General features: G+C 43.9%; 1 protein-coding gene across 1 annotated transcript in view; it reads right to left on the bottom strand.

Annotated features, from left to right (window-relative positions):
• Nucleotides 1-27,419, bottom strand: part of LOC118623810 (maestro heat-like repeat-containing protein family member 1) — a 68,104-nt gene that overhangs the window by 25,503 nt on the left and 15,182 nt on the right. The window contains exons 12-22 of the mRNA XM_036251557.1: nucleotides 26,979-27,104; nucleotides 26,542-26,621; nucleotides 25,808-25,943; nucleotides 23,358-23,447; nucleotides 7,744-7,848; nucleotides 6,328-6,463; nucleotides 5,775-5,872; nucleotides 5,061-5,210; nucleotides 3,618-3,772; nucleotides 3,229-3,361; nucleotides 2,226-2,419 (exon numbers count right to left, since the gene is read on the bottom strand). Coding sequence (XP_036107450.1) covers nucleotides 2,226-2,419; nucleotides 3,229-3,361; nucleotides 3,618-3,772; nucleotides 5,061-5,210; nucleotides 5,775-5,872; nucleotides 6,328-6,463; nucleotides 7,744-7,848; nucleotides 23,358-23,447; nucleotides 25,808-25,943; nucleotides 26,542-26,621; nucleotides 26,979-27,104 — 1,403 coding nt within the window. The remainder of the gene's footprint in view (nucleotides 1-2,225; nucleotides 2,420-3,228; nucleotides 3,362-3,617; nucleotides 3,773-5,060; nucleotides 5,211-5,774; nucleotides 5,873-6,327; nucleotides 6,464-7,743; nucleotides 7,849-23,357; nucleotides 23,448-25,807; nucleotides 25,944-26,541; nucleotides 26,622-26,978; nucleotides 27,105-27,419) is intronic.

The raw sequence follows: 27,419 nt of genomic DNA, 5'->3' as shown, positions 1-27,419 counted from the left end.
ACATGAAGAAAAAATAAAAGGGATCCAAATTGGAAAGGAGGAAGTGAAACTGTCATTATTTGCAGATGACATGATATTGTACATAGAAAACCCTAAAGACTCCATCAAAAATCTATTAGACTTAATAAATGAATTTGCCAAAGTAGCAGGATACAAAATTAACGTCAAGAAATCGACGGCATTCTTGTACATCAATGATGAACTCACAGGAAGAGAAACTGAAAAAACAATCCCATTTACCATCGCTCCAAAAAAATTACGATACCTAGGAATAAACTTAACCAAAGAAGTAAAAGTCCTATTTGCAGAAAACTACAGGTCATTGAAAAAAGAAATAGAGGAAGATATAAAAAAGTGGAAGCACATACCCTGTTCATGGATTGGAAGAATTAACATCATTAAAATGTCCATACTACCCAAAGCAATCTATAGATTCAATGCAATCCCCATCAAAATTCCAACGACATCTTTCATAGAACTAGAACAAATACTTCAAAAGTTCATATGGAACCAAAAAAGACCCCGAATAGCCACAGCAATCTTGAAAAAGAAGAACAAAGTAGGTGGGATCACAATACCAGATATCAGGTTATACTACAAAGCGACTGTAACCAAAACAGCCTGGTACTGGCACAAGAACAGGCATATAGACCAGTGGAACAGAACTGAAAACCCAGAAATGGACCCAAGGCAATACGCTCAATTAATATTTGACAAAGGTGGCAAGAGCATACAGTGGAGTAAAGACAGCCTCTTCAATAAATGGTGTTGGGAAAATTGGACAGCTACATGTAAAAAAATGAAACTAGACCATCAACTTACACCATACACAAAAATAAACTCAAAATGGATAAAAGACTTAAATGTGACCCGTGAATCCATAAAAATTCTAGAAGAAAATGTAGGCAACAAAATTTCGGACATCATACGAAGCAGAATTTTCACTGATACATCACCTAAGGCAACAGAAATAAAGGAGAAAATGAACACATGGGACTACATCAAACTAAAAAGCTTCTGCACAGCAAAAGAAACAATCATCAAAATGGAAAGGCAACCCACTGTATGGGAGAACATCATTGCCAATGATGTATCCGATAAGGGGTTAATTTCCAATATATATAGAGTGCTCATACAACTCCACAAAAGGAAGACAAAGAACCCAATTAAAAAATGGGCAGAGAAACTAAATAGACACCTCTCCAAACAGGACATACAAATGGCCAAGAGACATATGAAGAAATGCTCAACATCACTAATCATCAGAGAGATGCAAATTAAAACAACAATGAGATATCACCTCACACCTGTCAGAATGGCCGCCATCAACAAATCATCAAACAACAAGTGTTGGCAAGGGTGTGGAGAAAAGGGGACTCTAGTACACTGCTGGTGGGAATGCAGACTGGTGCAGCCGCTATGGAAAACAATATGGTGTTACCTCAAAAAATTAAAAATTGAACTTCCATTTGACCCAGTGATCCCACTGCTGGGAATATACCCTAAGAAGCCTGAAACACCAATCAGGAAGAATATATGTACCCCCATGTTCATAGCAGCACTATTTACAATAGCTAAGATCTGGAAACAGCCCAAGTGTCCACCAGTAGACGAATGGATAAAAAAGCTGTGGTACATATACACCATGGAGTACTATGCAGCGGTAAGAAAGAAAGATCTCTTATCCGTTGAGACGACATGGAGGGACCTGGAAAGTATTATCCTAAGTGAAAGAAGCCAAGCAGAAAAAGACAAATACCACATGATCTCACTTATATACGGAATATAATGAACATAACAGTCTGAGGAATACAGTAGACCCAGACACATGGAAGTAGGGCACAGACTGACATCCCTCAGAAGAGGGGATGGGGGGTGGGGGGGTGGGAAGAGATAAACCACAGAACTTATATGCATGTATGCATGACCAATGGACATGGACAACTAAGCCGGGGACAGGGTGGAGGGGGGGTGGGGTGGGGGGTGCCAATGGGGTAAAAAGGTAAAATATCTGTAACAAAAAAATAAATAAAAATTCATTAAAAAAAAAAAAGAAAATATGTGAGAACCTTCCAGTAGGTGATGCTGCGGCACCCACACCGATAGTCTAGCTCTACTCTTCTGCCCTCCTCATCCTCAGCGCCCTAGGGGATCGGTATCCAGCTGTCCAGGGCCCTCTGGAGCTGATGAGTCTCATTCCTCCATCACACTGGGGTTAGGCTTACCTGGTAGGGTCAAAGGTCTTGCTCTTATTGCCTGGGCCCCCATCCTTCTTGTAGACCACCATCTTCTGGGGAGCATTTTGCTCAATCACCCAGTAGAGATGATGCAGCACGGCCAACAGCAGCCGAGGGCAGAGCTCCTGGATGGCCTCCTGGCACAGGGACCCAGACAGCATCTCACACAAGGCGCACGCCGCCTGGGGAGGACACGTGGAAAGGGGGAAGGAGAATTGACTAGGCCTGGTAAAGACATAAAATGGTCCCACAGTCCCACACACTGAGTCCAGCCCTGCCCCTCCATGTCACTGCCCAAAGGGCACAGTACACTCTGACTCAGGCTCCAAGAAGCACCCAGAGACTGAAAGCCCACCGCTCATCAGGGAAATGAGGGGCCATACACATGCAATCTGCTCTCTCTATTCCCCAACATTAAAAACAAAAAGGGGCTCTGGTCGGTTTGGCTCAGCGGTTAGAGCATCGGCCCGCGGACCAGAGAGTCCCAGGTTCAGTTCCTGCTAAGGGCATGTACCTCGGTTGCAGTTTGCTCCTGGCCCCGGTTGGGGGCAAAAATATCCTCAAGTGAGGTTAAAAAAAAAAAAGGGAACCAACTCTAAATTTTCTGCAGAAAATGATTTGGGGCATACTCTGCCCACCCCAATTTCAGGCAACCAAACCTCATCCTCTGCACCACCCCCAAGCCACTGGCCAGGCCCCAGAAAAATGAGTGCCAGCCCCCCAACCAGGAGACAGAAAAAGCTGATTAACTCAACAGCAGTGTCCTTGTCCACAAAATGGGGTTGAGCCCTGCCTTTCTACAACACGCAGTTCTTGGATGTACAAGGTTAAAGTGCTGACTGTATGTGCGGTATCAGTGAGTCCGGTGTTAACCGTCTCCTCTTCGCTGCTCCCTAACACCTGCTCCCACCCTGCAGGTGCCCTTTAATCTTCAGCTCTGCACCCAAGTCCCAGACAGTGAGTCCTCGGCCCCTCCCCGCCTCCTGCTGACCGCCACAGGCTGGAGGGCCATCTCCGTCGCTCCCTCTGAGGACTGGTTTTCCAGGATGCCTATGAGCAGCAGCAGGACGTTGATCGTGGTCTCTCTCTGGGTGCCGAACACCTTCCACAGGGCCAGAATTGTTCTGCAGGACCCAGGGAAGGCTGTCATGGGCCCTGCTGACCATGTTCCTAGGACCAGTCTGGTCTCAGGCCTACATAGGGGCAGTTCTCAGGTTCTAGAGGGAGTGAGGTCCAAGAGGAATTGGCCAGAGAACATGAAGTTTGATTGGCATCAAGGAGAACGCATCCGTGTGCAGTGATTTTTGTCACAGGCTGGGGTTGGAGCAGGGGAAGGTTGACTGGGACGGAGAGGGTGCTCCTGGGCAGCGGGAGAGGTACCTGTCCCAAGGGAGGGGCTTGTTGAGCAGCAACGGCAGGACACTGTGGGTGTTGCTGCCTGCCAGCAAGCACATGGCCCGCAGGGTCTCCTCCTTCGTGCTGGGCTCCAGCTGCAATTTGAGCCGTTCCAGGACGCCCTCCACAATTTCCTCCACCTGCAGGGCCGAGCCGGGAGAACCTCAGTCATTCCTTCTCTCCTTCCTTGCCTCCTCCTCCCTCTGTACTCGCTCCTCAGACTCAAGGGGCCTAGTTGCAATCCTGCTGGTGACTCTCGTCTCGAGGCAGAGTTCTGGGGTCCAGAGGCCAGACCAGCAGGGGCCTCGGAAGGAACTCCAGAAGCTCATGCCGAGGTCCACGATAGCAAATGCCTGCCCACAGCTCCAAAGTCCAGAGAGGAGCTCCCGGCTTCCTCAGGAGGCACAGACCCTCCAGAAGGAAGGCAAGAGCTTGGAGGCGCTTCGGAGCTTCCCCTCCCAGCTAAGATCAGCTTCCACCCGTGAGGCTGCAAGGGACGGTGGCACTGAATGTGGAAGGACCACAGGGCTCTCATCTGGCCCTAGGATTTCATTGTAGTGCCTCAAGGACACCTTCACGATGTCCTTCCATTTCTGGTACCTAGGCCAGGCCAGTCACATGAGTGGAGGCAATGGGTATCTGGGGATTCAGAGATAGCAGGGTCTGAGACCCCATGCCACATATAAAGGGGATGGTGGCCACTCAGAGTTGCCCTATGTGACCCCATTTTAAAGTAGTTTTTCAGTGACGTGGGAAACATCGATTTTTAAATGCTAACTCTTCCTGCCTGGCCCGTGTGGCTCAGTGGATTGAGCGTCATCCTATGGACTGAGGGATCTCAGTTTGATTCCTGGTCAGGACACAGTCCTGGGTTGTGGGCTCAATCCCCAGCAGGGGGCATGCAGGAGGCAGCCAATCAATGTCTCTCTCTCACATCGATGTTTCTATCTCTCTTACTCTCTAAAAAATCAATAAATACATATAAAAAATTTTTAAATCAATAAAATAAAATAAATGCTAAACCTTCCCATTTTTATCTGTTAGCCTAAAAGAAAACTTCTGCAAAGGTCAGAATCATTCCGTAAACTTGCTTGTTTGCAATCCATAGCCTTGTCCTTCACAGAGGTCCAAGCCCTGTGACACCCCAGGGAATCAGGGTGGATCCCCAACAGTGCCTGCACCCCTGTACATGGCTGTCATTGACCGAGGGAGCAGCCACCCAGACAGGAAGCACTGCAGTTACAAGCTCAGGACTGCAAATGTTAGAGCTCAGTGGGACCACAGAGAAAATCTACTGCGAGCCTGCATTGTACAAGTGAGTGAATGAAAGCCAGCTGAGGAGAGGGACTTGGCCAGGGCCCTGCGGCTGATTAGTAACAGAGCCCGAAGAGCCCGGACTCCTGACACTCGGGGCAGGCGCCACACCACCTTTATCATGTCTGTGCCCCGTTCCTTCATGACAGCGCTCATCAACTGGGCTGCAGCCAGAGACACCTTGGCCCTGCTGCCAGTCAGTTCCTCCATGGCTGTCAGTACCAGGTTGGTGAGCTGGGTCTCATTGAAGTACTCTGCGAATGCCTGCAACAGGGTAGGATCAGACTGGGGGGATCAGGCTGGATGCAGGGGTCCCCCTGCCTGAGATAGCCACTCCTCCTGGTTAGGAAGGGCTTCTCTTGGGAGCGTGATGTGCTTTTGTCCAAGGCATGTGCTATCTGCCTAGCTCCTAGGAGACTCCTTCACTGGGACAGAGTGGGGATGAAAGGGAGAAAACACTGAGCTCAGATGTGTGTGGGGTTCAGAGGTCAGTGGCTGCAGAGGCAGCACCAGGGAGGAGGGCAGGGGCTAAGACCCTCAGTGGCATCTCTTTGAAGTGCAGCGGAATCTACACATTGCTCACAAAGCATCATTAGCAAGAAGCAAATGCTTCTAGGGGGACAGGTGAAAAAGAAGGGTTAGGAGGCATAATGTCAAGGGGGCACAAATGGTAGCAGAAAGCAGGAAAATTTCCTCCAAAGGAGAAGTTCACATCTAGTCATGAAATGAAAAGGGAGATGGGATAAGAATCCTACCCCAGTAGTCCATGATATCCTGTAAAGGAGGGGCCCGGACCCTCCCCAGTTTGTCTCTGGTCCCGCTGCTCACCTTGGCAATCTCAGAGGTGTTTTTATAGAACAAGTTGGCACTATAAACTTCACTCTTGCCCTCTTCTTCCCACAAGCCCTCTATTTTCTTCTTCATCTCTGAAACAAAGACACCGATCCCACCCCTGAGACATTCAGAAGGCATCTTAGGCTCCCCTGTTCCCTACCTTCTAGCCCCAAACTCCTACTGAAGTAGGTCAGCTTGGGGCCATGCATACCCTGCAGGGCTGGGAGTAGAGGGATAGCATTAAGGTAAGGAAGATGGGAGCTGAGGTCAAAGGAACCCCCATCTCGCCTGCCTCAGAGCAGAGACAGAATTGGGTAAAGTCTGGGGCTCAACCTCAGGAGGACAAGCTCATTCAAAAGAACCAATCCCTGTGTGGGTATTTCGTCCCAAGAGATTATCTGCAGATATCTGGGGGCAGGTCCCTCATTGGAAATGAGGTATCAAATAACTTCTTGGCTCTCACTCTTCTGGGATAGAGTGTGTGGGGATGGCCAGGCCTAACTGGAAGGCTGGAGGGGAGTGATAAGAGAAGGTTGGTCCCCCATACTTTTTTTCTTCAAAAGGATACAGTAGAGGTTGTAGACAGCCTGGGAAGACAGGAAGCAGATGTTGTCCACTGGGTCCTGGCAGCGCATGACCAGCAGTTTTACCAAGCGCCCTAGTTGTGTGAACTCAGTTCCCATCTGAGGAAGGAAGCTGGAAGTCACAAGTTGTCCCAGACTTTTCCTTAGGCTGAGTTATCACAGGAAAAGAACTAGGAAGGGGAATGCACATGCTAGAGACATAAAAGGTAAGACTGGGTGCGGTTAATGGGAATGGAATTAGATAGATGAAGTGTGGCCATAAAGGATATAAGGGATCGTAGTTTTAGAATGACCTTACTCTATCCCCCTTCTTTGCCTCTTGACACCCCACTCATCTGTCAAGCCTAGCTCAAATGCCTCCTTCTCTATGAAACTTTCCCTAACATCCTTATTTGTAATTGTTTGTTTTTATCTTTTTTTTTTTTTTTTAATCCTCACCCAAGGTCATTTTTCCATTTTTTGTTCAGGTAGAGTGGGAAGGAGAGAGAGGAACAGAGAGAGAGAGAGAGAGAGAGACATTGATGTGAAAGGGACACATCGAGTGGCTGCCACTCGCACAACCAACCAGGGCTGGGGACAAACTGCAACCGAGGTACGCGCTCTTAGCGGGAACCGAACCCGGGTCTCTCTGGACTGCGTGCCGACGCTCTAACCACTGAGCCAACCGGCCAGGGCTGTTTTGATCTTCTATTCTCACTACATTTGGTTTATATATTCAGTATCATCTTCTACTTAGGTTTTTTCTATGCATGGCTTTCTCCCCAGTGGATTGTAAGATTCATGAAGTCGAACTGTCTTGGTCACTTGTGTATTTGCTATAGTACCTAGCACAATGCCTGGCACAGGTGAGTATTTAGGAACTCTTTGTTCAGACAAATAGCATCAAACTGAACCACATGGAATAAACTACAATTGGTGGATGGAAAAAAAGATCAACTAGAAGATGTCAGAAGGGAGAAAGGACAGACAAAGATGGGATGCATAAGAAAAAACAGGATGGGGCCCTGGCCGGTTTGGCTCAGGTGTTGGAGCATCAGCCTGCAGATGAAAGAGTCATAGGTTCGATTCCAGTCAAGGACACATACCTCGGTTGCAGTTCGGTCCCTGGGCCTGGTCGGGGTCATGCGAGAGGCAACCAGTCAATGTGTCTCTCTCACATCGACGTTTATCTCTCTCACTCTCTCCTTCCCATAGTATTTGAAGATAAATGGAGAAATGTCCTCAGGTGAGGACTGAAAAAAAAAAAAAACAGGATGGGGCCAGGGAGGAGGAGGAGGAGGATGAATGACCGAGGCTAGGTAATGGATGTGATGAAGGTAGAAATAAGGGCAACCAGATGGGGTATGAGGACCCAGACTCCAGGGTAGGCTCCCACTCACGTTGTAGTCATCTGTTTTTGCAGCAAAGCCAAGAATCCGGGCAGTACACCACATGGCCCGCTCCCGCTCATGGTCCTTCTGGGAATTGAGCCATGCGTCCATAAACTGGAGGGAGGAGAGAATAAAAGGAGAGGCCTGTTCAGCTGCGTCCCAGAGGACAGAAAGGTATTCTTGAACCTGGCTTCTGTGAAGTATCAGGGCAAGATACTTCTGACAGCAGAACTGCTTTTGCCAAATGGGAGGTTATATGTGGGTCTGGTACCACAGGCTTTTATTCCTCCAGCCCACAATCTCCTCAATGCCTGCCTCCTTTCACGTTAAAGAAGTGGCTCTCAAAATATATTGATTCTGATTCACTTCAGTGGGTCAACACACCCCAGTGGTCCCCTAATCACCTCTTCCCATTCTTTGGTAGAAAGAGAACCTGATGATAACAAAGAAGAATCAGTGTATTCACAGGGTAAAGCTGCTTGAGAAATATAATTATGAATGATTTCACTTGAAACAGTGCATAATTTACCTTTGGTAAATTAGGGGCCCCAAATACCACTGATACAAAGATACACTGTTACTTGTCAATCTACAGTCACCAAACTGACGATGATGCAACTACACAGACAGCTATTTATAAATTGAAAGAGAAGAAGAGCAGCAGGTGAAAAATCCACAACCAACCCAAGTGAACACTGATGGTGCACCGATCTGAAAAAACACTTCCTGAAGATATGAGAAATCTTAGTGAGAGTTTACAAGTCTTCCTTGCAGTCAGACTATGATGAAATAACCCAGTGCCAAGACTATGGTCTCTAAATACTATTTTTTATTAAGAGTAATCAGCGCTCCTTGGAGAAACATTGATTCCAGGACTGAGACAGGAAGCATACAAGATATTACACTGGAGAGCAAGGAAGCTATGGAAGACTACTGGAGTCATGTTAGAGAGATTCAGGAGCCAACTTGAAGAGCCTGCCATTGACCAAAGGGGACAACTTAGGCACCAATAAGAATAATAGTTGTGATTGATTAAAACACATGAAACATTTAAGCCCTGGCCGGTTTGGCTCAGCGGTTAGAGCGTCGGCCTGCGGTCCTGAGAGACCCGGGTTCGGTTCCCGCTAAGGGCGCGTACCTCGGTTGCAGTTTGTCCCCGGCCCTGGTCGGTTGTGCAGGTGGCAGCCACTTGATGTGTTCCTTTCACGTCGATGTTTCTCTCTCTCTCTCTGTTCCTCTCTCTCCCTCCCACTCTACCTGAACAAAAAGTGGAAAAATGTCCTCAGGTGAGGATAAAAAAAAAAAAAACATGAAACATTTAAAAATTCCTTTTAAATTCAAATGATACTAGGAAAACAACTGTCACTGGTTGCTTTTGGAGAATACTAGGAAATAATTCATTACTTTGAAAACTGACAAAGGGAAAGGATCCAGCCTTTATCTTGTCTTTTTTGTATGAGCTATACCTCACAGGTAACCAAATAGTCTATAAAGGTAACTTCTCTTTATCAAAGAATTCCAGCTAAAAACAAATAAGAAATGATAGAATTACACTGTCATAATTTTGGAAAAACAAATAGACGTATGGATTCCAAAATGGTGGTGGAGTGAATGGAAGATACACAGACCATCTCCCAGGACCAAACTGAAATTACAACGAAAATGAAGACAAATTGTCAGGAAAAAGCAACAGAAAAGCAGTTTGCGAGAACCTTATAACCAGGGACCCTGACTCGATCTTGGTAGATTTGCAGAGGCACAAGGGGGCGGGGCTAGGAGCCCAGAGACTGCAGCAGCCTTAGCTGTGAGCAGCGCCCTTGGGATAAACTCCGAGGGCTCCACAGCGAAGAGCAGGGACAGAAATTAAAATAGCCACAGCCACTCACCTTGGGCTCCGGCAGAGAGAAGGCGGACTGGACTGGAACTGTGTGGGGAAATCCTGGATTTGGAGGGTACTCAGAGCTTTCCCTGAGTTGCAGCCACACAGGATGGTGGTCATCTTACTCCTTCCAGGGCTCTGGGGAGAGGCGGCGGCCCCTCCCTCGGATATTCAACCCCACCCGGTGGTCATTGAAATGCAAATTGAGGCTCATTAACAACCAGCATCTGCCCCACCCTTGGGAAATCCCCTTATGCTGAACACCTGAGGGAGTTTTTCACTCAACTGAGAAGCCAAGGCTCTGCAAGTAACTGCTACTGATAGCCTCCAGGCAAAAAGCTAGAGGACAACGGTACCATTCCTGGGCTAGCAACTCTAACCAGGAAAGTAAGACTTGACAGTGGTGTTTAACATGGGTCCTCCCTGCCTCATCCAAACACAGGAGAGGGAGCCAGAACAGCAGAACACCAACACCCACAGGGAAAATTTGGCAGGCACCAAAGCCCACTGTAATAGCCCAAATAGTGAAACACAGAAACAAATGCCAAATGAAAGAACAAGAGACCTCTACCGAGATGAGATAAATGAGGTGCAGTTAAGCAAGTTAACAGAATTGGAATTCAGAGCCATGATCTTGAGGAAACTCAACAGCATGTGTAAGGACATGAGCACCATGAGTAAAGACATAGAAATGTTGAAAATCAACCAGTTGCAAATGAAAAACCACCAAGAAGTAATAAAGAATGACATATCAGAAATAAAGAACACATTGAAAGGTCTAAACAGCAGAGTAGAGGAAGCAGAGGACTGGATCAGTGAATTAGAAGACAGGGTAGAAACAAATCAACCAATCAGAAAACCAAAAGGAAAAAACAATTAAAAAACAGGAAGACAGCTTAAGAGAACTGTGGGACAACTGGAAATGTAATAATATTCGCATCATAGGAGTCCCCGAAGAAGAAGAAAATGAGCAAGGGATAGAAAATATATTCAAAGAAATAGTGACAGGAAAGTTCACTAATTTGGTGAAGGAAGAAGGCATTCAAGTTCAAGAAGCACAGAAAGCCCTGAGTAAGAAGAACCCAAACAGGCCCACACCAAGACACATAGTAATCAAAATGCCAAAAATTAAAGACAAAGAGAGAATCCTAAAAGCAGCAAGAGATAAGCAACAGGTTACCTACAAAGCAACCCCCTTAAGGCTCTCAGCTGACTTCTCACAAGAAACACTACAGGCCAGAAGGGAATGGCATGAGGTAATCAAGGTCATGAAAAACAAGGATCTGAATCCAAGATTACTCTACCCAGCAAGGCTATCATTCAAAATAGAAGGTCAGCCCTGGCCTTTGGATCAGCGGTTGGAGCGTCAGCCTGCAGTCCAGAGAGACCCGGATTCAGTTGCCGCTAAGGGCACGTACCTCAGTTGTAGTTTGTCCCTGGCCCTGGTTGGTGGTGTGGTGGCAGCCACTTGATGTGTCCTTTTCACATCGAAATTTCTCTCTCTCTCTGTTCCTCTCTCTCCCTCCCACTCTGTCTGACAAATTATGGAAAATGTCCTCAGGTGAGGATAAAAAAAAAAAAAAAAAAAAATAGAAGGTCAAATACAAAGCTTCCCAGACAAAGAAAACTACAGGAATACATAAGCACCAAACCAGCACTGCAAGAAATGTTCAAAGGACTGCTGTAATTAGCAGTAGAAATAGGAAGAAAAATGGAACTAAACAAAAATGGCAATAAATAAGTACATATCAATAATCACCTTAAATGTAAATGGATTGAATGCTCCCAAAAAAGACACAGAGTAGCTGATTGGATAAAAAGCATGACTCATCTATATGTTGTTTACAAGAGACCCGCCTCACAACAAAAGACTCACATAGGTTGAAAGTGAAGGGATGGATAAAATCTTCCAAACAAATGGAAAGGGAAAAAAAGCTGGGGAAGCAATACTCATATCTGATAAAATAGACTTCAAAATGAAGGCCATAACTAGAGACAAAGAAGGCCACCACATAATATTGAAAGGATCTATCCAACAGGAAGATATAACCTTGATAAACATATATGCACCCAATATAGTAGCACCAAAATATATTAAAAATCTTCTGGAGGACTTCCAAGGAGAAATCGACAACAATACAATCATAGAAGGGGACTTCAGCACCCCGTTGACAGCACTGGATAGATCCTCTAGACAAATAATAAGGAAACAAAGACTCTAAATGAAGCACTAGACCAAATTGATTTAATAGATATCTACAGAGAATTACACCCCAAAACTACAGAATACACATTCTTCTCAAGTGCACATGGGACATTCTCAAAGATAGACCACATGATAGGACACAAACTAAATCTCCAAAAGTTCAAGAAGATTGAAATTATATCAAGCATCTTCTCAGATCACAATGGCATGAAACTAGAAATCAATGGCAACAAGAACATGCAAAGACATTTCAACACATGGAGGCTAAATAGCATGTTATTAAACAATGAATGGGTCACTGAGGAGATCAAGGATAAATTAAAAACTTCCTGGAATCCAATGAAAATGAACACACAACATCATAAAACCTATGGGATACAGCGAAAGCAGTTCTGAGAGGGAAGTTCATACCACTACAGGCCTACCACAAGCAGCAAGAAAAATCTCTAATAGTCTATCTAACCTCACAACTTAAAGAACTAGAAAGCAAACAAAAAGAAAACCCCAGAGCAAGTAGAAAGAAGGAAATAGTAAAGATCAGACCAGAAATAAATGACATGGAGACCAAAAAACAATTCAAAGGATCAATGAAACAAAGAGCTGGTTTTTCAAAAAGATAAACAAGATTGATGGACCCTTAGCTAGGCTCATCAAGAAACAAAGAGAGAGAACCCAAATACAAAAAATCAGAAATGAAAGAGAAGTAACAACTGATACCACAGAAATACAGAACATCGTTAACAACTACTATGAACAATTATATGGCAACAAATTCGACAATCTAAGCGAAATGGACATATTTCTAGAAACACATAGTCTCCCAAAACTGGACTGGGAAGAGATAGCACACTTGAACAGACAAATAACAACTAAGGAAATTGAAGATGTAATCAAGACTCTCCCAGCAAACAAAAGCTCAGGCTTGGAGGGCTTCACGGGGGAGTTTTACCGAACATTCAAAAAAGAACTAACACCCATTCTCCTCAAACTATTTCAAAAAATTCAAGAAGAAGGAAGACTTCCAAACTCGTTTCATGAGGACAGTATCATTCTAATTCCCAAACCAGAAAAAGACATTACAAAGAAAGAAAACTACAGGCCAATATCCCTGATGAACATAGACGCAAAAATCCTGAACAAAATACTAGCAAATCGAATCCAGCAACACATCAAAAAAATTATTCACCATGACCAAGTGGGATTCATCCCAGGGATGCAAGGCTGGTACAATATTTGCAAATCAATTAATGTGATACACCACATAAATATAAGAAAGAATAAAAACCACATGATCATATCAATAGATGCCGAAAAAGCCTTCGACAAAATCCAGCATCCATTTCTGATAAAAACGCTCAGCAATGTGGGAATAGAGGGATCACAACTCAACATAATAAAGGCCATATATGAAAGACCTACAGCCAACATCATACTCAATGGGCAAAAATTAACAGCATTTCCCTTAAGAACAGGAACAAGACAAGGATGCTCACTTTCGCCACTCATATTTAACATAGTACTGGAAGTCTTAGCCACAGCAATCAGACAGGAAGAAAAAATAAAAAGAAATCAAAATTGGAAAGGAGGAGGTGAAACTGTCATTCTTCGCAGATGACATGATACTATACATAAAAAAACCCAAAGACTCCATCAAAAATTTACTAGACTTAATAAGTAAATTTGGCAAAGTAGCAGGATACAAAATTAACATCAAGAAATCGATGGCATTCTTATACACCAATGATAAACTCACAGAATGAAAAACTAAGAAAACAGTCCCATTTACCATTGCAGCAAAAAAATTAAGATGCCTAGGAATAAACTTGACCAAAAAATAAATAAATAAAAAACCTATTCGCAGAAAACTACAGGTCATTGAAACAAGAAATAGAGGAAGATATAAAAAAGTGGAAGCACATACCTTGTTCATGGATTGGAATAATTAATATCTTTAAAATGTCCATACTACCCAAAGCAATCTACAGATTCAATGCAATCCCCATCAGAATACCAACGACATACTTCATAGAACTAGAACAAATACTTCAAAAGTTCATATGGAAACAAGAAAAGACCTCAAATAGCCACAGCAATCTTGAAAAAGAAGAACAAAGTTGGAGGGATCACATTACCAGATTTCAGGTTATACTGCAAAGCCACTGTAATCAAAACAGCCTGGTCCTGGCACAAGAACAGGCATATGGACCAGTGGAACAGAACAGAGAACACAGAAATGGACCCAAGGCAATATACTCAATTAATATTTGACAAAGATGGCAAGAGCATACAGTGGAGTCAAGACAACCTCTTTAATAAAAGGTGTTGGAAAAATTGGACAGCTACATGCAAAAAAATGAAACTAGACCATCAACTTACACCATAATCAAGAATAAACTCAAAATGGATAAAAGACTTAAATGTGACCCGTGAATCCATAAAAATTCTAGAAGAAAATGTAGGCAACAAAATTTCAGACATCATACACAACAGAATTTTCACTGATACATCACCTAAGGCAACAGAAACAAAGGAGAAAATGAACACATGGGACTACAGCAAACTCAAAAGCTTCTGCACAGGAAAATATACAATCATCAAAATGGAAAGGCAACCCACTGTATGGGAGAGCATAATTGCCAATGATATATCAGATAAGGGGTTAATTTCCTATATAGAGAGAGTGCTCATACAACTCAACAAAAAGAAGACAAAGAACCCAATTAAAAAATGGGCAGAGGAACTAAATAGACACCTTTCCAAACAGGATATACAAATGGCCAAGAGACATATGAAGAAATGCTCAACATCACTAATCATCAGAGAGATGCAAATTAAAACAACAATGAGTATCACCTAACACCTGTCAGAATGGCCACCATCAACAAATCACCAAACAACAACAAGTGTTGGTGAGGGTGTGGAGAAAAGGGCACTCTAGTACACTGTTGGTAGGAATGCAGACTGGTGCAGCCACTATAGAAAACAATATGGTGTTACCTCAAAAAATTAAAAATTGAACTTCCATTTGACCTGGTGATCCCACTTCTAAGAAGCCTGAAACACCAATCAGGAAGAATATATGTACCCCCATGTTCATAGCAGCACTATTTACAATAGCTAAGATCTGGAAACAGCCCAAGTGTCCATGAGTAGACGAATGGATCAAAAAGCTGTGGTACATATACACAATGGAGTACTATGCAGCGGTAAGAAAGAAAGATCTCTTATCCTTTGAGACTACATGGAGGGACCTGGAAAGTATCATCCTAAGTGAAACAAGCCAAACAGAGAAAGACAAATTTCATATGATCTCACTGATTTGTGGAATATAATGAACATAACAGTTTGAGGAATGGGGTAGTCCCAGAGACGCGGAAGCGGGGTACAGATTGACAATCCCCTAAGGAGTGGGGAGGTGGGGAGGGATGAACCACAGAACTTATACGCATGTATGCATGAACAGTGGACATGGACAACAATCTGGGGAAGGGGCAGGAAGGGAAGGGGGAGGGGGGAATCAGTGGGGGAAAAAAGGAGAATCATCTGTAACAAAAATTAATCAATTAAAAAAATAAAATTAAATTAAATTTTAAAAAGCTGTGGTACATATACACAATGGAGTACTATGCAGCGGTAAGAAAGAAAGATCTCTTATCCTTTGAGATGACATGGAGGGACCTGGAAAGTAAGTGAAAGAAGCCAAGCAGAAAAAGACAAATACCACATGATCTCACTTATATACGGAATATAATGAACATAACAGTCTGAGGAATACAGTAGACCCAGAAACATGGAAGTAGGGCACCTACTGACATCCCTCAGAAGAGGGGGTTGGGAGTGGGAAGAGATAAACCACAGAACTTATATGCATGTATGCATGACCAATGGACATGGACAACTAAGCCGGGGACAGGGCGGGGGTTGGGTGGGGAGGGGGGTGCCAATGGGGTAAAAAAGGTAAAATATCTGTAACAACAAAAAAAAAAAGAATAGTGGTTATTGGGAGAGGGCACACGGGGAAACTTTTGGGATACTGTAAATGTTCTATATCTTGACCTGACTGGTATTTATGCAGATATATAAATATGCAAAAATGTATCTAAGTACACTTAAGGTTTATACGCTTTATTGTAGCAGGTGATATTTCAATAACAAGGTCCTCATGGGGTAGTCCCAGAGAGGTGGAAGTGAGGTATAGACTGACAATCCCCAGAAAAGGGGGGTGGTGGGGGAAAGATAAACCACAGAATTTATATGCATGTGTGCATGAACAATGGACATGGACAACAAAGCTGGGGACAGGGCGGGGAGGGACAGGGAGGTGAAATCAGGGAGGGGGGGACATCTGTAACAAAAACAAATTAAATAAATAAATAAATAAATAATAAGGTCCTTAAAAAAAAGTATCACCAATTTTCAACCACTAACGAATTAATGAATCTAGTGATCATCAAAAGCTGTGAACACCACAAACAGACAACCAGACATCATATACCTCTGGGTAGAAGATAAAACTACTTGTGACATAATCTTATTAAAAATTGATTAGAATCTGCCCTGGCTGGGTGGCTCAGTTGGTTGGGGTGTTGTCCCATGCACCTAAAGTTGGCAGGTTTGAATCTTGATCAGGTCACATACCTAGGTTATGAGTTCAGTCCCCAATAGGGGGGCGTATGGGAGACAATCAATTGATGCTTCTCTCTCATCAATGATTTTTTTTTCTCTCTCTCCTTTCCTCTCTCTCTCAAATCAATAATAATAATAAAAAAAACACATATCCTCAGGCGAGGATTAAATTGATCAGATTCATGATCAAGCCTCTAAATCTAACAATTAATTTATGAGAAAGATTTGGACAAAGGAACTTATTAAGTGACCCCAAAACGACATAATTAGCACAACCTAGAATATGGAAAATTTACAAAACAAATTACTTGGCCTCTTTAACAAATAAATTTCAAGGAGAAAATGATAATAGGGAAATCTTTAGATTAGAAGACTTAAGAGACAAACCAACCAATTGGAATGTCAGAATATTTAATGCTATTAAGAAATAAAACGAATGTTAAAATTTAAATATAATAATGATTATACAGCCCTGGCCGGTTTGGCTCAGCGGTTAGAGCGTCGACCTGCAGTCCTGAGAGACCCGGGTTCGGTTCCCGCTAAGGGCGCGTACCTCGGTTGCAGTTTGTCCCCGGCCCTGGTCGGTCGTGCGGGTGGCAGCCACTCGATGTGTCCCTTTCACATTGATGTTTCTCTCTCTCTCTCTGTTCCTCTCTCTCCCTCCCACTCTACCTGAACAAAAAAATGGGAAAAATGTCCTCGGGTGAGGATAAAAAAAATAAAATAAAATAATGATTATACAGTTTTTTTTAAAGAATTCTTGTCTTTTAAAGAAATATACTAAAATATTTACAAATAAAATGGTATGGAATTTGTTTTGAAATAATCTAGAAGTGAGGTTGGAGAGAGTATGAGGTATAGAAAAAATAAGAGTGGTTATGATTGGTCATTGAAACTGGGTGATGGTACAAGGAGGCTCATTATACTATTCTTCCTACTTTGGAAGATGTTTAGGATTTTCTATGATAGAAAACAAAAAAAAAAAAAAAAGGAAAACTGAGAAAAAAAAAAAAGTAAGGGTTCTGGTTCAGGGTAAGAATAAATAAGCACCCTCCATCATATGTCTCCCAATTAATGCAGCTAAAAAATCTGAACAGAATACATGGAGCAGCTATTTGAGGACTCCAAAATGTACTAGTAGCAGGTAAATTAAGGGAGAAGACAGGCATGCAAAATACCACTGAATCAGCAGTGAATTTACCATTTTGTTCCTCAGGCATCTTCTGACTTCTCAAAACAGTCCAAAACCTGAGCACCAGGGTGCAAACAGAGAAAACTCCAGGAAAAGTGCTCTAATTATAACTCAAGGAGTGGGAAAGGAAACTGCTAATGCTCAGAGAGAGTGGGGGATCCCCCACTTTTCTGTTTGCCCTTTTTACCCTTTTTCCCTCCATTGTCTCATGCCCCAAGAGCTAAGTAAACTTGTGGCAGCAATGGTAGCAACAGGAGTCTGCAGACACTAAACCTCTGAGAGACGGTAACTTTACTCTCTGACCAGAGGAGCTGTGGTCCCCAGAGGGTACAGTGAACTTCCACTGCTCTGTTCATTCTTCGTCCTCATAGCTTGTCCCCAGCTGCAGGCACAGTCATGGAATGCCTGGGAGAGCAGAGGAACTAGAGCCTTAGATATCTAGCTGAAGGACCCAAGAGGGGAGACGTATGGAGGCAGAAAATGCCAGGGAGAGTATGGAGAGGGAAGAGGTTGGGAAATCAACCCCTTAAAGTTGTTTATAAACTCATGGACTCATTCTTAAGATTTGCATGTGTGGATATAATCCTAAAAACATACAGACTTTGAGAACTGAACGAGAAATAGATGACCACTCTAGTCCCAAAGCAGCTACAGGTGGTATGTATGTGGGACAGATCTGAATAACACTGCAAAGACTTTGAAAAATTAATTGATGCTATAACCACACCATAGGAGGCTGATTGGGACAACTAGACTACAGAACAACTGTCATTCAGAACTACCTGAAATCTAGCTGAACAGAAGTCCTATAACTAGGGATACACAGAAGAAGCCACTTCAAAACTAGTAGGAGGGGCAAAGATGCAGAAAAGGAAGGTCCTACATCCACGTGTGTTGGTTAAAATTCAGGACGGATATCTTGGCTGTGGAGGTCCCCCCTGAAGAATGAAGGGCCCCAGCCCCACACTAGGCTCTCCAGCCCAGGGTTCCAGTGCTGGGAAGAGAAGCCCTCATAACTTCTGACTGTGAAGACCAGTAGGGAGTGTAGCTGAGTGAGATGGAGAGCTGATGGAACCCCAGGCATTCCTCTTAAAGGGCCCACAAATGAACTTACTTGGACTCAGTGGCTCTGAGCTCCAGCGCTGGAGCAGCAGCTCGAGAGCCACCAGAATATACAAGGCGGAACTGAACTGTCTGGCTTTGGGATGAGGGCTGAAGGAGCAGCTTTCTCCCAGATAGAAGTGCTGGGCAGAGGCCATTATTCCCTTGCTGAGCCTTCCCCTGACAGAGCCAGCAGTCTGGTGCCAATCTGAGCCTCCATCAACCTAGCTGACATTGTTCACTTCGCCCTAATGATTCCCTGAGACCCCACCGAACCCAACTTACAGGCCCACCCAAGCCATTTCCAGTGGCTTTTCCATACAAACGGCCAGTCTTGGTTCATGCTGCAAACTTTTCTAAAATCACTCAAAGGTTCACAAATGCCAAACAAGCAACATCTGGCCTCGGTATGCCCCATACTTCTTGCTAAGTGGCGCCAGGCCCAGCACTAGCAGCAGCCAGCCTTGGTTCATAGTTTGGCCTCTCCCACAGAGCTCCAAGCCCAGCACAAGTAGCAGTTAGCTGCAGATTGCTTTCTAGTTCATGCTAGGTATCAGCTGGCAGTGTACAGCCAGCAGCTAACCTTGGACTGCACCACTCAGGAGGCACCAGAACCAGTCCAACTGGTACACAGTTTCAAACCACACTGGAGTACCACACAACCACCTCCACAAGTAACAAACTCAAAGGTCAGATTTATCAGGCACCAGAGCCCTGCTGAATGAATTCTGCTCAATAGGGTTGGCCCCTGCACAGCAGCTCTTCTGCTGTAGTTTCAGCCAATCCTCACAGCTGATTGGCCTGGGGATAAATCCCCCGCCATGATGTGCCAACAGCAATCAAGGCTCAACTACAACAAGAGTGCACACACAGCTCACATGAGAGGTACACCTTGAATGCCCAGCTCGTATAATCAGGGAGACTGTGCTATTGGGCCATACAGGACACATACTACATAAGGCCGCTCTACCAAGACTGGGAGATATAGCACTTCTACCTAATACATAGAAACAAACAAGGAGGCAGCCAAAGTGGGGGAGACAAAGAAACATATCACAAATGAAAGAATAGAACAAACCTCCAGAAAAATAACTAAACAAAATGGGGCCAAGCAATCTGCCAGATGCAGAGTTCAAAACACTGGTTATAAGACTGCTCAATGAACTTAGGAAAGAATAGAGGAACTTAATGAGAAATTCAACAAAGAGAGAGGAAACATAAAAATGGATCTAGAGAACATAAAAAAGAACCAGTCAAAAGTGAAGAATACATTAACTGAAATGAAGAATACATTACAGAGAATCAGCACTATTGTAGATGAAGCAGAGGATCAAAACAGCAATTTGGAAGATAAGGGAGCAGATAACACCCAAATAACACAGCAAAAAATAAATAAAATCGAGGATAATTTACAGGGGTCTCTGTGACATCAAGTGTACCAACATTTGTATCATAAGGGTAGCAGAAGAGAGAGAGCAAGGAATTGGAAACTTATTTGAAAATATAATAACTTCCTTAACATACAAGTCCAGAAAATGCAGAGTGTCCCAAATAAGATGAACCCAGAGAGGCCCACCCCAAGACACATCATAATTAAAATGCAAATGGTTAAAGACAAGGAGAAAATATTAAATGCATCAAGAGAAAAACAGTTAGTTACCTATAAGGGGGCTCCCGTAAGACTGTTGGCTGATTTCTCAACAGAAAATTTGCAGGTCAGAATGGTAAGAAATATTCAAAGTGATGAAAAGTAAAAACCTACAACCAATATTACTCTACCCAGCAAAGTTATCAATTAGAAAGACAAGTACCGTATGATTTCATTCATATGTGGAATTTAATGAACAAACTGAACTACCAAGCAAAATAGAGACAGACCCATAGAGAGCACGCTGACAGGGGGAGGGGGGTGTTGGTGGGGGTGGAGGGATTGAGCAAAAAAGAAAAGAGGAGAGAGGAGAACTCATGGACATGGACAACAGTGTGGTAATTGCGGTGGGGAAGAAGGTGGGTGGAGGTGGGTGAGGGCATCGAGGGGATAAATGGTGATGAAAAAATAAAATTTTTTAAAAAGAGAGAGAATGAAAAGACAAATTACAGGCAGCTCTATCTATGGGGCACCCCCATATCTTCCCCCCTCCCTTCCACCAGGTGCATTTTCCTTGCCTGTCTCTTTCTCTTAAACTCTAGGGACCCTTCTTTTGTCTCTGTTACTTGTTTCCTGAACCTGTTTCTTCTATGGCTCACTTCTACCTCTGTGACTTTCTAAATAAACTTTTTCTTATAGTTTGAAAAAAATAAAATGACAAACTACAGATTAGATGAAAACATTTGTAAATTATAGGTCTGGCAAAGGACTTGTGACCATTAAGCTTAGTGAAAGAAACCAATTTCATAAAAGGTTACATAGTAGATGATGCCATGTATACAACATCTGCAAAATGACAAAATTGTAGAGACAGAGAACAGATCGATGGTTGCCAGGGAATAGAGACAAGGGGGTGGTGGGGAGGTGTGACTATACAAAGGGGTAGTACAAGAGAATCCCATATCAGGATGGTGGTGGTAGTTACACAACTATATAAAAGATCAAATTGCATAGGACACACACAAATGAGTGCATGTAAAAACTGTTGAAAACTGAATAAAGTCTGTAGTCTTATAATAGTCAACCTCAATTCTCTGGTTTTGATAGTGTACTATTTAAGGGGCTCTATGTAGTATTTTTTGCAACTCCATGTGAATCTAGAATCCTTTCAGCTTTAAAAGTTAAGAAGAAAACTAGCAGCAAAATTATTGGTAACAGTTTAGTGTCCATCCACAGAGAACTGATTGAATAGACTATAATACACGCACACAATGTATAAAAAATAAAAAAACGAGGAATATGTCTGTGAGCCATTGCAGATAAATGGAAAAGCAAGGTGCAGAGAGAGCACTGGATAGAATGTGCGAACTGCTGTGTAAAACAGAAGGGAAATAAGAGTATTTCATACACAGAGATTTCCTTATTTTTACAGTAAAAAAAAAAAAAAACAGGAAAGACAAACCAGAAGTTAATGAAAATGGTTGTTTCAGAGGATGAGTGGGAGAATGAGAGTAAGAGGATCAGGATGGGAGCAAGAATTCTCTGAGTAAAACTTTACATGGTTTTAAGGTTTTTTTTGTTCTGTTTTTTAAACTTTTTTTCTTTATTGATTAGAGAGAGAGGAAGGGAAAGAGAGAGATATAGAAACATCAATGAGAGAGAACATCAATTGGCCGCCTCCTGCATGCCCCTCACTGGGGATCAGGCCCCCAGCCTGCGCACGTGCCCTGACCGGGAATCGAACTGACAACCTCTTGGTGCATGGGTCAATGCTCAACCACTGAGCCACACCGGCCAGGCGGTTTTAAGTTTTTAATTATGTAAATCTCTACATAATCAAGCTCTTATATTAAATAAGAGAAAACCCTAAAATTTAACACAGATAAGTCTAAATTATATCAATTAGCTAATATAATCATACAGAAAAAATTATTTCAAGTAACTTTTGGGCACAATACTCTGACTATAGTCCTCAGTGATTTATATTCTAATCACAACAGGAACTGCAAAGAAATCTTAAACTTCCTGTGGTAATCGGGGAATAGAATTTTCAGGAGAAGGCCCAAGTATCAAAATGACATTAGCATAGAGTAAATCAAGTCAATAAAAAAGCAAACAATTTAAAATGGGCAAATTATTTGAACCCACGCCTCACTTCTTTGAGCCAAGTACTTTGTAAACATCTCATTCAGTTACCAAATGACTATATTAACTGCTACTAGATCATTCCATTTCCCAGGAGAAAATTGAAGCAAACAGAAGTTAAATGACTTCCTAAGACCACACTGCAAACAGCAGAGCCAGAATCGGGAACCGTAGTGTACGGAAGTCCAGAGTCCGTACTTTGACCTTCTAACTGCTGTAAGGGAGCCGCGGGAGCTGAGAGAGGAGCTGGTCACAGTGATGGCTGAAGAGGAAGAAGAAAGAAGGACGTTTTCTCCTCCAAAGACAAGACCAAAGTTACTTGGATCCTAGCCCTTATTTTCCTTTCCCTAAAAGCTCTGCACCCGATCTTCACCATCAGTTCTACCTCTTAGTTTGTCCCTAGACTGTTGTCCTGGTCTGTCCCCAACTGTACTGGGTTGGTAGTGTCCGCCCAAAATTCATGTCCACCCAAAACCTCAAAATGTGACCTTGATTGGAAATAGGGTCTTTACAGATTATTCAAATTAAGGTGAGTTCATACTAGATTTGGGTGGGTCCTAACCCGATGAATGCTGTCCTTATTAAAAGAGAAAAAATGCACACACACAGAGTAAAAAGAATGGAGGCAGAGACTGGAATGATATGTCTACAAAGCAAGAGGTACCACGGTTGCTAGGAACCACCAGAAGCCAGGAGAGACACATGGAACAGTCTCCTTCAGAGCCTCCAGTAGGAACCAAACCTGCCTATCCCTTGATTTGGGACTTCTATCCTCGACAACTGTGAGAGACTGTATTTGTGTTGTTTGAAGGCACTCAGTTGTGGTACCTTTCTGTGCAGCCCTAGGAAATGAAAACACCACCTTCTGGGGCTTCTTCCCTCTTACCTCCAAGCAGTTCTGGATCCGGGTGGGCATTTCAACAATAAGTGCCTCCATTAGCCCTTGGAGGGATTGCATGGTCTCCTTAAACAGATCCTGAAGGGGTAAAAGGGACTCAAACAATTGCAAAGCTATCAGCCCCAACCCTCCCCCTAAACTCTGCTCAGCATTCCGGCTCTCCCAGGACGCCTTCCTTGAGAAAACCCGCTCCAAAAGCTTCCCTCCACATTTCAAGCACTACCTGCCTGTCATTCACTAGAATAGATTCCTCTGTCGTTTTCACTAGAGCACAAATGTCTGTCCTGGTGTGCAGTCTGTCCTGGTGGTGGTCGGGGAGTTCCCTGGCAACATAGCTACCCCGCCCTCTGCATCCCCACTCCCTAACTGAGCTCATCTGGGACTCTGCTCCCCGTGGGTGCAGCTTCGGGAAGCGGCCAGGCCATGACGGACGGACTAGTGCTCCAGGGTGGGAAGAGGACCAGCATGGCAGTCTGCAGGTAACTGATTCAGAAAAGTGAGGACAGTAGGTTTCTCCCTCTCGCCCTCTAGTGAGCCAAGTAGCCTTGCCCAAAACCTTATAAAGAAAGTAGGTGATCTTCCAAGGGGGACTTCTAAAAGTAGGGGCCTGCTGGGAGAACCAAAGCAACATTTGTGATAGATCTGGCCCACTAAAACTGAAAAGCAGGGAGAAAGAGGAAGAAAGACAGCTTTCCTGCCCTGGCTAGTTTGGTTCAGTGGTTAGAGAATCGGCCTGCAAACCAAAGAGTCGCGGCTTTGATTCCAGTCAAGGGCATGTACCTTGGTTGCAGTTCATCCCTGGCCCTGGTTGGGGTCGTGCAGGAGGCAACCAATCAATGTAATCAATGTGTCTCTCTCACTCTCTCACATCAATGTTTCTCTCTCTCTCTCTCTCTCTCTCTCTCTCTCTCTCCCCCCCTCCCTCCCTCAGATATATATATATATATTTATATTCCTCTCACTCTTTATCTGAAGATAAATGGGAAAATATCCTTGGGTGAGGATTAAAAAAAGAAAAAAAAGACAGCTTTCTCTGGAATAAAGTACTCAAAAGAAATCTACCTCAGCATAAAGTTATTCTTACCAGACAGTTAGACTTCCCAGCCTGCCCCAAACACAGGGTAATCCTGTCAAAATACCTTCCTTACCTTAACCAGATTTACACTGAGGAAGGCCTTGTGGGGATACAACCAGAGAAAATCCATCTCAGCCCTTTCTGTATGGACCAGTCCTTCATAACATAAGCATGAACTAAAAAATAACCTCACCAGGCATCTGATGAAAAGCCCCAAGATTAACCAAATGACCTTAAAGAAAATCAAGCTAATTCAATTAACAGTAAAAACCTGTATTTTTAAAATTCTTATTAATAGCTTCAAAAATATTCAAGGGACTATAGTATTAATAAAACAAGAACAGCCAGTTAAGATAAAGGAGTAATAGAGAACATGAAAGAACTCCTAGGAATTAAATATATGAATACAAATTAAAAATTGAATCCCTCTTTGCTATCTCAAGGAAACACTGTGGGTCCTATAAAGAAATAGACTTAGATCTCTTGCACCTGGGACTCCCTGAATTTACTTACCTTTAGTAAAATCATATTTAAATCTTCCACTCTGGTTTCAATCATACAACAGTTATAAAGAGAAGGCTTGAGTGTCTGCCTTTGGGCCAGAAAGTAAAAGTGGTGGCAGCAGTAATCAATGTGGTGAAGAAGGAAGCAGATCTCAGGAGAAGGGTTCAGACTGCATGACCTAGCAACCCCTTCTTCACAGGAAGGCTTTTTTGCAATGATTTTGTTTTGTTTTTTAAAGAAGGCAGAAGAGGTTGCAGTTTGTCCCTGGCCCTGGTTGGTCGTGCGGGTGGCAGCCACTCGATGTGTCCCTTCACGTTGATGTTTCTCTCTCTCTCTCTCTTCCTCTCTCTCCCTCCCGCTCTATCTGAACAAAAAATGGAAAAATGTCCTCAGGCGAGGAAAAAAAAAAAAAAAAAGAAGGCAGAAGATTCTTATATAAAACAGACAAGCCTATACTTCTCATCCTCTTAAAGAATAAAACCAAAGAGCCCTGGCCAGTTTGGCTTAGTAGTTAGAGCATCAGCCCTTGGACCAAAGGGTCACAGGTTCAATTCCAGTCAAGGGCATGTACCTGGATTGCAGGTTCAATCCCCATCCCCAGTCAGGGTCATGCAGGAGAAAACCAATTGATGTGTCTCTCTCATATCGATGTTTCTCTCTCTCTCCCTCCCTCCCTTCCACTCTCTCTAATGATCAATGGAAAAGTATCCTCGAGTGAGAATTAACTAACTAACTAACTAACTAACTAACTACATAAATAAATAAATAAAGTAAGTAAGTAAATAAATAAATAAATAAATAAATAAATAAATAAATAAAATAATAAAACCAAAGAGATAAACAGCAAAGAGTTCCTTACCACATTGTCCTGGGCCTCCTTGGGACTAGATGCCTCCTTTTGCAAAACGTCTATGGGCGGCAGGCAGAGCACACTCTTGAAGCATGCTCGGAGCAGCTCTATTCTCTTTTCTATCTCTAAGAGGGGCGTGAGCATCCTAAGATCCAGGGAGGAGGAGAAGTGTAACCAGACAGCGTTGCCAGGAATAACAGCTGAGACAGGTATGGAAAGAGAAGGTGGAGCAGAGGGATAAGTGGGAGCAAGAAAGAAGAGGACATCAAATGAAAGGGTGATCAAAGAGGAAAGGGAGGAAACAGTCAGAAAGGGTGAAAAGAGCCGGGAAGGTGGAAAGGAAGGAACTAAGGGAAAGAGAAAAGGCATGACTACTGCAAGAAAGGGAACCGCTCACTGGGGACGATATACCACTTGTTGATCCCCCAGAGGTTTTGAGGGAATGGGCATCCGTGCTGGAGAGAGAGGGGCCTAGTCCGGGACGCCCTGTGAGCCAAAGGAAGCCTGGGACAGAAGTGGCAGCAAGCGCCTGTGGAGACAGGAGAGGTTGTCTCTGCCAGGGGCTTCGAAGATCCCATCCAAAATATCTTGGCATAAAGAAGTGGCAGATATTGTCCAGTAAATGTCTACTACTCCCTTGTGCTAGAAGCAGAGGAAGAGAAGAAGAGGTGGGCATCGAATAGGGAATGAAGAGCTGAAACAGAAACAGAGCAAGGAAGACAGAGTGGACGGCACGTAGTTACCTAAAGTTAGTGATGATGTTCATTGCCTTCTGTCTAATGGGGCTGGAGAGGGAGTTCAGCGGCTCCTCCTTGATTAGCTCCTAACACACACACACACACACACACACACACACAAAGAGGATGGTGAACATATTTTTCTTGCCTGCCTCTGCCTCCTCCCACGCAAGGCTGTGTTCATAAGAAGGTGGAATCTAGAATTTTTAGGGACTTGCAGAGGTTCTGAGAACAGCAGCTCTCTCCTGCTCCCAACTTCACCTTCCCCGCAGTGCCCACCCCTGTTTGAGGAGGGGAATGGGAACATCAAGGCAGGAAAAGGGCCCTGGACAATCTGGGTGTGGACCTCAGGCCTGGCCTGGGAGTGCTGCCCACGCTTTCCACGGGGACCCATCCTCCCTCCTCCCTGCTCTCTCACCTCCGTCCTCCGGAGAGGTACTTACCACCATAACAGTTACAATCGCTAGTTTGTGGGGTAACTTGACGTGGAAGGCCACGTACTGCTGGCTGTTCAGGATGTTTGTCAGTATGGTCAGGGCGTTCAGGTAACCCAGCTTCAAGTTCTTATCCTGAATGGACCAGTGTGCTCAGAGACCTCCAAGGGGGGCATGACCCCAGGGCCAGGGCCCACTATGCCCACCAAGTCTGGGCATGAGCTAAGCCTTCGGGAGCTTCTTTAGGCTGATGCTCTGCACCTTCTTTCTGGGGGCGACCCAGGGCATCCCTTCGGGGGTAGGACCACCTCTCGCACCTACCCCCTTCTGGAGCCCCCTCATATAACTCTTAAATCAGGATAGCTCGAGCTCCCTTGCCTCTCAAGGTATTGTCTTCCCCTTGAATAAGTTCCCCTGAAGAATGTCTCGTTGGGAATGGAAAGGGCTTCT

The sequence above is a fragment of the Molossus molossus genome, unplaced genomic scaffold (assembly GCF_014108415.1).
Source record: "Molossus molossus isolate mMolMol1 unplaced genomic scaffold, mMolMol1.p scaffold_m16_p_10, whole genome shotgun sequence".
NCBI classification, from domain to species: domain Eukaryota; kingdom Metazoa; phylum Chordata; class Mammalia; order Chiroptera; family Molossidae; genus Molossus; species Molossus molossus.
Note: the sequence above shows the minus strand (reverse complement) of the source record. Positions and strands in the feature narration are given on the sequence as shown.